This window comes from Nannobrachium achirus (genome assembly GCF_963921795.1).
Source record: "Nannobrachium achirus genome assembly, chromosome: 7".
NCBI classification, from domain to species: domain Eukaryota; kingdom Metazoa; phylum Chordata; class Actinopteri; order Myctophiformes; family Myctophidae; genus Nannobrachium; species Nannobrachium achirus.
In genome coordinates, this window is record NC_137816.1 from 61397517 (window position 1) to 61410084 (window position 12568).

Sequence of the window (12568 nt, forward strand, 5' to 3'; positions counted from 1 at the left end):
AACCCTAAATCTCCCTATCCCTTAAGCAGTGAGCTGACCATCTGTTCTGGGCATCAGTCCGTAGCCTGCCTGCCCCCCCCCCCCTCTCTCTGTCTCTCTCTCTGTCTCTCTGTCTGTCTCTCTGTCTGTCTCATTGTGTGTGAAATGGAGAGCAATAGTTTGTGCTGCAGGTTGCGGTTGTGCAGGCAACAACATGGAGCGGCAGGTTGAATAGGGCTGACAGGAAACAGCCAAGCAATGGTGCAGCATTGTATCGGGTCCCAGCTGGAGGTGCGCTGCCTGTATGCATCCCTGTTCCATTTCCTGTTTTCTTTTATCCCCCCTGTGTGTGCTGCTCCCACATGCCGTTTTTAAAGCCCTGGCAACTGAACTAAGAGGTGCAAAGAGACGCTGTCTGCCTGGTATATCTGACAGAGGTGACTGTGTTGTTTGGCAGCTAATGCATTGTGGAAGTTCCACGTTCTTTGTAAGCCAGGTTTCAATTTCTACAGCACAGAACTAAAACACAAGTTGTGAATAGATTTAAGTGCCCTTTTCTCCCCAGATGAAATCATTTACATTTTATAATTTGGATGGGTTTTTGGACATTTCCTTTTTTTCCTGATATTATTTGCCTTTTTCTGCCTTTATTGGATAGTATTAGTGAAGAGAGACAGGAATCTGGGAAAGAGAGGGTGAAACTAAGCATATTGAATATAGCAGCATGAAGAATGCATGGGCTAACTTCAATTCTTCTGTATACAATAGATTCAATGTTTCATCCAAATGAAATTACAAAAGACGAGCACTCTTCAACAATATGTACAGTAATAGTATGTTGAATTGGTCTCATGTACACTTTTGGCTCAGGTCACTCCTGTAAATAACGTTTTCATCCACAGCAAAGACCCCTGAATCACATTGGTACTATAGCACCTTATGGCGTAATCCTTCCCCCTAACATACAGCATGTCATAAGGAAAACATGACATGAAAGAATATCAGTTTACATTAGGACCCATTGAAAATAATTGTTATTATTGGCGTTTAACAACTTTAGCCCCAGCAAACCCCAGCAAGCATCCCTATTCTGGGGTGAACATCCACCCAAAATAGCCGTGTTGATAAATTCCAAATATTATCAAAGTAATTTTGAGGCACCCCTGGAGTTGCATCAAGGCACCCTAGGGTGCCACGGCACTCACTTTGAGAAACCCTGATCTAAGGTCCATGTAATGTTGTGTTGTATTATGTCTTATTACATGAAGAATGCTCTACTAGAGCTTAGTGGTCCTCACCACCAGACACTGAAACCTCTTTGTTTTGGAACTTGTTGACTGTGTGCACGCGTGTGCACGTGTGTGTGCTTGCTTGCTTGCTTGCTTGCAAAGGCACAAATGCGTGTGTGAGTAGCTCTTTGGGTAGCTCAGTCGGTAGAGCTCTCATATTTGGACCACATGGACATGGCAACGCCAACTCTGCGCATGAGTAACACGTCTTGGGCTTGGCAAGTTGTGTGGTAACTAAGTACTGGGAGCTGATGGTAGATGTGGCCATCCATAGCACAGTGTAATGGGGGGTGATGGACGCGTTCTCGCCTGATACCAACAATAAGCCTCTCCGACCTACCTACCTACTTCTTTCTACTTACATTCGTGTGCATGTACTTTATTTGGAATTGGGCGGCAGTGGCTCAAGAGGTAGAGTGGCCGCTTGGGAACCGGAAGGTTCCCAGTTCGATCCCGGGCTCCCCCAGAGTTAGTGTCGAAGTCTCCTTGAGCAAGACGCTGAAACCCTAATTGCTCCATCGGTGTGCGTGTGTGTGTGTGAATGGGTGAATGTAATGCACAACCATTGTAAAGCGCCTTGGTGCTATATAAATGTACCATTTTTATTCACCGCATAGATATTAGTCTGGAGCATGGGTGTGGAATATTAATTTCCAAGAGCCGGTTGCAAACTGATTGAATTAAACGTCACAGCAAAATATGTCCCACTTTGAACAGTGGGCTCTGATTGGTGACCCACATCTCTGGGGTGAGCGAAATGTAATTCAAACCGAGGAGTGCCAGACCAATCTGCCCAGGGACATTTATTTTTTAGCTGTGGGCCTGTGGCATATTTGTCTGGTTTCCAAACTAGTACATTATACAAAATATTAGAACTACCAGTATTTTCATTTAAATATACTTAAAGCCATACTGTGTAAGATGCCCAACTAGTGGTCATTAGCCCTATAGCAAACCGCGGTCGCGTCCGCGTCTTTCGGACGTTTTTCGTACCTTCAGACCCCCGCGTCTGCCTCCACCTCGCTGAGATCTATCTTTTAAGGGGTCCCTTGTTCCTGTGCGTTCAGTAATTCCAGAGATACGGACTCCTTCACCCTGCCTGGTAGGCGAAATTACCTAGAGAAGGGATGGTACAAACGGGCGACAACAAATATGGCTGCCATAGCGACCCCACTTCAAGATGCGCTGTGATTGGCCGGCAGTTGTATAACCCTCGCTGTGATTGGCCGGTAGTGTGATGACGCAATTTTGGCGCGAGATCCGGTCCACGGCAAGGATCTCAGTTTACATACAGAGAAGGCTTTACAGGCTGAAATTCACGGCGCGGATCTTCTAAAACTTTTGTGATTTAATAGTTAGGAGAATTTTAAGATTTGTTTTATAAAAAAAGTTACATAGTACAACTTTAAATATGATATAGCAGTATATATATATTATTGATGTCATTTTTTAAATCCACATAACTCATAAAAGAAACATGTAAATAAAGAGAGGACAGGTGTTTAGAGCTTCATATAATTAAGAAATGAGTTGTGCAAAAGATCCATATTAAAAAACAAAAGAAAAAAGAATGTGCATGTCTGTATGATTTTTATATCCTCACAACAACCTCTCACATACTGTATTGCAATTAGTCATTTGCTTACATATTTATTCAAACCAGGCAACTCATGATTCCTCTACCATCCCCAGGTTTAGACCTGCAGTACAGAGACTTTTTGTGATCATCTCGGTCAACATAATACCCCTCTTACTCTCTGTGGCCCGCACTAACCCCATGATGGCCCTCTGCTGTGTATTAAAGAGGGAACTTGTGAATGGCGTGATTGTGTATTCAGTAAAGAGGATGGCAGTTGCTAGTCTTGGCATTGGGGTGATCGTGTGTGTGTGTGTGTGTGTGTGTGTGTGTGTGTGTGTGTGTGTGTGTGTGTGTGTGTGTGTGTGTGTGTGTGTGTGTGTGTGTGTGTGTGTGTGTGTGTGTGTGTGTGTGTGTGTGTGTGTGTGTGTGTGTGTGTGTGTGTGTGTGTGTGTGTGTGTGTGTGTGTGTGTGTGTGTGTCTTTGTGTGTTTTTATGGTAATCCAACAGATCCAGATGACTTATCCCTTATCCTTTCCTGGTCATGAGTGTGCATGTTAGCCTGGTACTCTTTTCTAGATTACATAATAGTACATTGGGAGTTTGTGTCAGGATCTGACTAAATGCCTGGTGACATTTGTGCCATGTGGCTGCGGCTCAGAATGTAGAGCCGCCACTTGGTAACTGGAAGGTTCCCAGTTCAATCCCGGGCTCCCCCCAGAGTTAGTGTTGAAGTGTCCTTGAGCAAGACTCTGAACCCATAATTGCTCCCAATGAGCAGGTTGGTGCCTTGCTTTGGTTTCCTCCGCCATCGGTGTGCGTGTGAATTGGTGAATGTAATACGATATCATTCAAATCATTGTCAAGCGCCTTGGATAAAGACGCTATATAAATGCACCATTTACCATGTTAAATTGTCGCGTTAGATGGAGGATCTTTCTGTTTTACATTGGCAGGTGATTGCTGTGCGGACAGAACTAAACATATATATATATTTCAGATCATTAATATCTGTGTATGTCTTACTGTTCTCCTTCCTCACAGTGGTGATGCCTTGAAGCTGCGGCCCCCTCCCCCTCCAGCCCAGTGAAGGACGCGCCAGCGGCAGCTGCTGCTCATGGGAACCCCTGCTCCGCCATGACTGCTCGCGATGGCGGAGGAGGCGGCGGCGGCGGCACCATGGGCACCCTCGGGCGGCGGCAGCGCTTCGAGAACTCCGAGTTCACCGTGCGCATCTACCCGGGCGACCTGGCCGAGGGCACCATCTACTGCCCCGTGAGCGCCCGCAAGACCACCACGGCCGCGGACGCCATCGAGCGAGTCATCGAGCGGCTGGAGCTGGACCGCGCCAAGTGCTACGTGCTCGCCGAGGTGAAGGAGTTCGGTGGCGAGGAATGGATCCTCAACCCCAGCGACTGCCCCGTGCAGAGGATGATGCTGTGGCCCCGCGTGGCCCTGGAGCAGCGCTCCTTCTCCGGCTCCGGCGGCGAGGACTACCGCTTCCTGCTGCGGCTCAAGAACCTGGACGGCTCCATCCACTACGGCGGCAGCCTCCAGATGTGGCTGCGCGTGACGGAGGAGCGCCGCGGCATGGTGTGTAATGGAGGTTTTTGATTTTGCGACCATCAGGTCGCATTTAGTATGCAAACGTTCAGCTCATGTCCGTGAGTGAGTGAGTCACGCTCATGTCCGCGAGTCACGCTAATACACCGCATTTCGTTACCTATCGACATCAGTTCCTCCCTCCCATTCCATCCATGAAGGCAGGTCACAAAACGTTGTATGTAACACATTTGGTGTAACTCACACTCACATGGGTCTGTGGCGCGTCACTGATTGGCTTTCACAGGCTTTTCACAGGCTTTAATACGCTGTTTAACCTAACGCTGCTCAGTCAGCTGCTTTTCAGCTTCTCGGCCTTAGGGAGTCTTACTTGTACTATAAGTAAGTTAAACAGATCAGGAAGATGCCAGGACTGCAATGTCAGGAAGCAAAACGTCATACTTTATTGTAGATCTCATCACGGCAGAGAGAGAGAGACTTGCGTCAGCCCCTCACCACACCAATGTCCCACACACATTTATACTGGCAGGACATGTTCACAGAGGTAACATCAGATGGTAACTCCTTAGATGGTCTTTTATTCTATAGCTGACTCTCACACAGTCGGCATCTTTGAAATAGGTTTGCGTGAGTCGTCTGTTTGTAAGGAGTTTGTCAGGGAGAAGAGTTTGACAGGCAAGAACAGGCGATGATGTCCCCCCCTTGCAGACGGTGACAAGTTGCATCTACCAATACAGTGGTTCCCAAACATTTTAGCTTGTGAGCGAAAAGAGAAATTAGACGTTTTCCCAGGACCTAAACTAGTGGAAATAGCAGATCTACAAGCTCACAACACGGCACGAAGCGACGCGTTGTACTTCACTACTTGTTTTCTAATGTATGGATTTTCTTAGATTTGTCTTATTACTGAAAAAATAAATGTAGGAAACCCAAAAAATTAAAGGAACCCATAAAAATGTGTTTGCGATCCACAAATGGGTCCATGACCCCAGTGTTTGGGAAAATGAATGGCTACCAATGACTGTCATGTGGATTCTGTCCACCACAGGTGGAGCGGGGCCTGCTGCCACAGCCCGAGCCGGGGCGGGGCGACCACGCCGACCTGTGCCGCCTGCCGGAGCTGACGGAGCGCTCGCTGCTGGACAACCTGCGCTCCCGCTTCCGCCAGGAGCGGATCTACACCTACGTGGGCAGCATCCTCATCGTCATCAACCCCTTCAAGTTCCTGCCCATCTACAACCCCAAGTACGTGAAGATGTACGACAACCACGCACTGGGGGACCTGGAGCCCCACATCTACGCCGTGGCGGACGTGGCCTACCATGCCATGCTGCAGCGGCAGAGGAACCAGTGCATCGTGATATCCGGGGAGAGCGGTTCTGGCAAGACCCAGAGCACCAACTTCCTGATCCACCACCTGACCGCCCTCAGTCAGAAGGGATTTGCCAGCGGGGTTGAGCAGATTATCCTGGGGGCGGGACCAGTACTGGAGGTATGCAAACCCACATTTTGGTATCATAAGCTTGATTGAAAGATGTTTCATGTCGCCGAAAGGATTTGTGTTCTTGCGACTACTCTGTTAAGTTGACTGTCACTTATGTTTGTCCATGGGGGAAAAGGCTATCCATAATTGTGCTGTATAAATCCTCTAACCAAGACCAATAATTGTGCAGAGAAAGGGGATTGATATCATTCATGTTGTGGATAAGATGAACTGCTGCGCGTATTGGTTTGGTGTTCATGAGAACTAGCTGTGTGTTGCCGGCTTGTTAATATTAGTTCTGCAACCGTGCCTGCCCCATAAACAGCTTCATTATAGTTTCAGTCCAGCTGTGTGGGATACAGTAGTTCCATGGAGCTTCTCTTCAAATGCATAAGCAGCCCTACCAATGTTTACAGTTGTAGTGGTTGGTGTAACATTGTGGTTACACAATACACTCATACACAATTAGAATTCTGACTAATGTGCTGTGTTGCATTGGTGAATTTATCTTTGGGACGCTATATTACATCACGCGCACGTTGCTTAACCCCTACTACAGGAGTTGGCAGGTCATACAATGGACCATTGATGCATCAATGCTCGTTCCTATGTTAATTTGCGCTGGTGTGACACTCCAGCTTTTCTAAACATTGTTGAGGTGTGAACCAGGGTTGTTTTGAATCAATTTACTGTATATGCGTGCTCCTGAAAAATCTCTGCCCAGACGCCATGGTACTGTGTACAATGCAACGCTGACTATAAGAGTCTACAAATGAGTTAAATTAATTAACCTAAGGCTTTGTGTCCACGAAGGTGTTCTTTCTTTCCCAGCTGAAAATGTAAGGTGCACTGCTCACCAAAAAGTGCTTCCAAACGGCCAGCGTTAAAAACAAATATTCTGAGCTTATAGATGTGCTATTTTCAAAAGATTCTTATACATTTTGAAAAGTTGTGAAATGGGACATTCTGCATAATGAGTACTTTCTACCTTTGGCACTTTAAGAATGCTTTTGTACTTTTACTCAAGTACATTTTGAATTCCACCATTGATTTTCAGCGTGTGACACCGGTGTGTGTTCTTTTTTTTTTTTTTTTTACTGCATATGCTTTATGCATTTTTACTGCATATTCACAGTGGAACGTTTTACACTTGAAAGGTAGAAGGTGACGGTAGTAGTCGAGAGGCCTTGGTAACAGTTATGGATGAAACTGGTTTAGATGAAAGACTGTGTTGCACGCCGTGCCTCAAGACATTCCAGTCATATTCTTTAAAGTTGAGGGACTTGTCACTCTAATGCAGGCCAGTCAGAAGCTTTGACTAATTCACAGCCACGCACATTCTTTTCTCTCCTGTTTTTCAGTCACCTACGTACTGTACATTCCAGAACGTTGCCCAACACCTTTTCTACCGTGCATGCAGGCACTGTTCTATCGGTACCAGATGAGGCTGCTCAGTGCTCGATGACCTCATCGTCATATTTTACAAAGCATAGTATCGTTTGTCTTCGCCCTCGTGTCACCTGACGACCCCCAAGGCCGTTGACGAATGTTTCAGTTCCATTTATTGAAAAGGGGGAATTCTCCTTAAACGCTAAAAGCCTTGGTGTTCATTTATCCATTTGTAACCGAGAGGGTGCAAATGTTACCAAATGTGTAAACTCAGGATTTTTAGTGTTTGGCAATGCATAACTCCCTCTAGCACACTCTTCACTAATAAGGGGGAGTGCTATTACATTTCAGATTAACCACAGGAACTCTAGCGTCACCATTCTGGGGCAAAGCTTTCAGCAAACTGATGCATCGGCGAGCTTGTAGATCAGCAATTTTTGGTGTAGAGGGGGCCTTTTTTTAGACCCATGTCTTTGACCCATTGTTGCTTTGAAATTAGCACTACTGAAAGGAATCTCCCAATGTCAGCTTTTGCAGTATACTAAGCTTTTTTACCTGTGTTCTTATTGACATCGGTATTGAGAATATGATGATGAAAAGGGTTGGATATGTGAGCTTCAACGCCTCGTCCATAACAGGATAACAAATACTGTACAACCCACAGCGCTTTCCTTCAGGTAGCCCCAAGCCAGCCGACACGGTCACTGTATTTTACTGCCCTATGCTGTGCTGCTGGGACACTATTACTCACTGGCCTGTCTCCTGTTAATGCGTAAGCGCAGTTGGTTAATCTCCAACGCAGCAACACTGACTGAGTGGTTTGTGAGTGCAGAGGATCAGCGTCTAATTGTTTGCACAGTGAGATTACGTATCTTCTCATTGGACTGGAGCTGCTGCTGCTCAGAGGCAGACAGGAGGGAGGAGGAGAGCTTCAGCAGCCAGCATGCATTACCTCATAGCAATACTTCATCTTCATTTCCTGCATTTCCTTCAACACTACAGTATATGTGGCTAATTATAGGTGTAGCGCAGCAAAGACATTTTCCAAGTGGTATGCAACAATGTGTCTTTCTCGCATGGGTTCTAGTAACATTTTTGTGTGTGTGTATACAGTATATACACACACAGTATATGTATGTGTGTTTGTGTGTGTGTAAGCATTTTGGCATTACTGTGAACTTAAGTGCAGTGGTAAACAGTATCGGCAATGAACCTGGAATCGATTTGTCCACAATCTCGTCAAGAGCATTTGATTTTCAAATCTAGTATTGGTCACCGCCTTCAAGATTTGTTCACCTGCTGCTGGCTTTGAGGAAGAAACAAGACTAGAGAAAATGAAGATTCATTGGGCGATACTTTACAGTCATACATTTGGAACAAAAGGATAACACAAAAAAGTCCAGAGGACTTGTTTCCATTGTGGTTTTATAGCTAGATGGTGTTAAATCTAACTTCTTTGCATCTTGTTTGCTACTACTAGCCGGTCACTATTATCAGAAGTGTAACGTGCGTGCGTGCGTGCGTGCGTGCGTGCGTGCGTGTGTGGCTGGCTGGCTGCGCATGAGTCTACGTAATGGTGTACGTTTTCCCCATCAAGGTGGGGGGCCCAGTATCACGTCTTGTTAAGGGGCTAGAAGTCTTAGCAGCACCCCTTGCTGTTATCACAATTTAGCACCACAGGCTATGCAGACAAATAGGCAGGCAAGGCATAGTTTAGCAGAACATTTTCTTTTTGTCTAACAAAAGTGGTCAGAGAAGAATCTTGGCCAAAAGCCAAGAAAGCCATAAGACCTTAGGAAGTGCACAGATAGAACTTCTGTATTATATAGCTCTGTATTTATTTTACATGTGTATTTTACAATGTACTGTATTATCTCTGGGTTGTAGGTATTTTAGGCATAGTTCATTTGGGAGCATAATAGTGGTCATAGAAAACTATTAGCAATAGAATAGTTGTTTTCTTCTGCTCATAACATGGGTAACAGAAAGTCTTACTGTAAGTACTTTTGAGCATTCACAAAGAATGTGTCCTTGAAAATGCTAGAAACGTGTAACGTTTTAACCTGAACCTTTTTTACCGCATCTACTGTTAAGATTTACTGAGCACACAGCAACACCTGGGGCTTGTGGAGTGACTGAGTAATGTAATGTTCAGTGCCTCGCTCAAAGGCAACTCACAGATAGTTTTTGAGGTAGGCGAAGTGTTGTGCGCCGAAGATACAGTATCAGATGTACAGCTTGTAGATTTTTTTTCTTCTTTTCTTTCTTTTCTGCAGTATAAAGTATAAACTCGGGTGATTCACATGATCCTCCATCCCAATTTCCCCTACTACGCTGTCTGGGGATTTCTACCAGCAACTCTTTCCTTAACGGCAGGTGCCAGATGGCAGTAGCACAGTTTCTTAACAAAAAAAAAGAAGATGAAAACCCCCAGATTAAAGACCAAGACATTGTTGACCTGTCACCCTTGGGTGAAAGATGGTGTTCCAGAACAGAGCTGACAGACATTTTCTAATGGCTGTTAGTTGTGAGGCGAGCTGCAGCCCCAGGCGCCCCAGTCCCAGGCATGCAGATCGACAGCATGTTAACTCTTGATGGCGGATATCACTTTACAAACGCCTCTCGTCTCTTTTGGAGGCTTGCCAGCAGCAGTAGTTAACTGTTACGATCCTGACAAGCCCTGTCACTTTAAGTGTTCATAGTACTGATCAATTATTGGGCTGATGTAGATTAATGCCTGGATCGGAGACATAGACAAGTAGGAGCATGTTATCGTGATTAGTTATGCTTGTGCAAACCTGGCCTACTCCGGGAACCTAGGCTCATAGGCAGTGCACCGCGGGTTCGAGTCCCGACAGTCGTTGCTGTCTCTCCCCATCTCTCTCCCCCTGTTTCCTTTCTATCTCTACAATGAAATTATTAGTAAAGGCAGATAAAGACCCCACAATAATATCTTATAAAAGTATATAAAGTGAGACAGATGTATGAATAGGAGGCATCGGTTATTGTGTGTAACAGAAGTTTGTTTTTCTCTCTCAATCCTTATCTCTTGTCTTTTCTCACCTTCAAACTTCAGGCTCCTAATGACAAATGAAGATGCTTGAAATTGTTTATGAAATAATATGACAAATATGCGCTCATTCTATCTAATATTATCCACTGTCCATCACTGTTTACAAGCTGCTTCTAGATATGACAGATCTTGACTTTAAAAACCCCTTAAAGTATGTGTCTTTAACCAGTTATCTCTGACTATAAATGAAACCCAGATGTGGTGGAGGGCCTCAGAATATGTCATCTTACTTTTCTTGAATGCTTAAAGCCTGTACGGCTTATGATTCATATTGTACTTGGATCTGGTCTGTCTCTGCATGAGACCTATTTGTCTTAGCGTTGCTCTTGGGTAATGATAACCTTGGTGCAGGAAACGGTAGATCCTCTGCCTCTGAAAAGATAAACTGCTGTTTCGCACAGGACATAATAGTTTGCCTCATCCTCTATTTTTAGTCATAATGTGTCTAGCGACATGTACTGTATGTATCCGCAGAGAGAGAGAGAGAGAGAGACTTGACAGATTGATGGGTGAAAGAAATGTTCCCTGTCCAGTGCTCCTCCATAGAGAAGAGATAGACCTGATGATAATATGCCTTTTTCTTTTTGGTATTATTGCCTCTAACCAGTCGTCAAGGCTCTCTTACAGCATGCATAACTGCTACTCAGTGCCTTCAGTCCAGATGTCACCTTTTGGTTTGCAGGTGTTTACCTTATGTTTAAGACTGATGCGATGCACTTTTAGTGTGAGCCTGCATCCTGAGTGGGTGTGAAGGACGGTGCAAGAAAAAAGTAACCACACATCACAAAACCTGCAAATCAATAATATGTTCCATGGATGCTCATTGGGAGCAGCTGAGCAGTTGGGGTTTATCAGTAAATCACTTCTATTTTATTATTCTTATTTATTTGTAGATTTCTGTTGTTCATAATGTCTAAGGGGGGGAGTCCCTGCTTCATCTCTCTAAGCTAGGGGTCTGTTGGCTGAAAAACATCGAAGACCCCTGGTGTAGACCACTTCAAGGTATCTGACAACTGCTGCAAAATAAAAATATATATGAAAATTAGAGGATACACAAACCCACCATAATGCTTTCATGCACACAAGCAGACAAATGAATAGACACTTAGAGTAAGCACAGAGACTTAACACACACATTCCCTTGTGTAGTGGGCTGCCCTCCGAGAGGCCCAGTGCGTTAATTTCCCCTTTTTCCAACCACCTCACTAATGCTCACTCTAGGATGGTACCATGTCTCTCTGCTCGTCCTGTGTCTGAGGCGGGACAGCTTGAAGATTTATTTGCCATCATCGGCAGGGACTTCTAACTCATGGAAACTATAACCTTTTTCTACCTGGAACATTGACGTGCTAAAGCTGTTGCCGTAGTTGTTGCATATGCTATGGTATCGCAAAAATGTATAATATTAATAATACTTTAAATCCCAGCTGTTGGTGTCATTCATTGGCAAGTACATTTTGGAGCTATCCACAACTCGCCTTTAAGACCGAATGAATATACATCAATGGTAAGATAAGATGCAGCTTAGATTTCTATTGTAACCATTAGTGAGGACTGATGTGGGGCTGTAGTTGAAAAAAGCTGAAGCGGTGCTTTAATCAGTGGGATAACTGTGGGTTGTGTGTGTGCATTATGTAATGGAGCCAAAGACATGGTTGGCCCACATGCAGTGGTGGAAAAAAATCTTTTTACTTAAGGGAAACTATCAATACAGCAATGTAGAAATACTCTGTTATAAGTAAAAGTCCGGAATTCAAAATGTAAAAATTGAAAATAGCAGATTTAAAAGCTCACAATGTGTCGCGACGCGCTGTGAGCTTGTAGGTTGGCTATTTTCAAATAGCCACGGTATAGAATAGGGCTAAATTGGCTAATGTATGTTTTATAATATAATTTAATAGCCTATCGGGCAAAGTAACTAGTAACTAAAGTTTTCAAATAATTGTAGTGGAGTAAAAGTACAATATTTGGATCCAAGAGTAGCAGTAAAAATAAAATTGGAAATACTCCAGGGAAGTACAAATACCTCAATATTGTACATAGGTACAGTGCTTGAGTACTGTACTTACTGTAGTTACTTTACACCACTGCCCACAGGGGTCCTGTTGGCCCGTCCCGTTGAGCTCTGAGTTTCTGCTCCAACAGAAACGGTCCCACTGTGAGTCACATCAGGACACCTCTCACAGCATCTCCTCCTTTGCTGCCTCAGCGTACGC

The 12568-nt window shown here is 44.7% G+C and overlaps 1 protein-coding gene across 1 annotated transcript in view; it reads left to right on the forward strand.

Annotated features, from left to right (window-relative positions):
* Positions 1–3981: 3981 nt before the first annotated feature.
* myo9aa (myosin IXAa) overlaps positions 3982–12568 on the forward strand; it is a gene marked incomplete at both ends in the record, with an annotated part of 126610 nt that continues 118023 nt past the window's right edge. Inside the window, 2 exons of the mRNA XM_080730357.1 lie at positions 3982–4437; positions 5456–5899. Of these exons, the coding sequence (XP_080586483.1) occupies positions 3982–4437; positions 5456–5899 (900 nt within the window). The remainder of the gene's footprint in view (positions 4438–5455; positions 5900–12568) is intronic.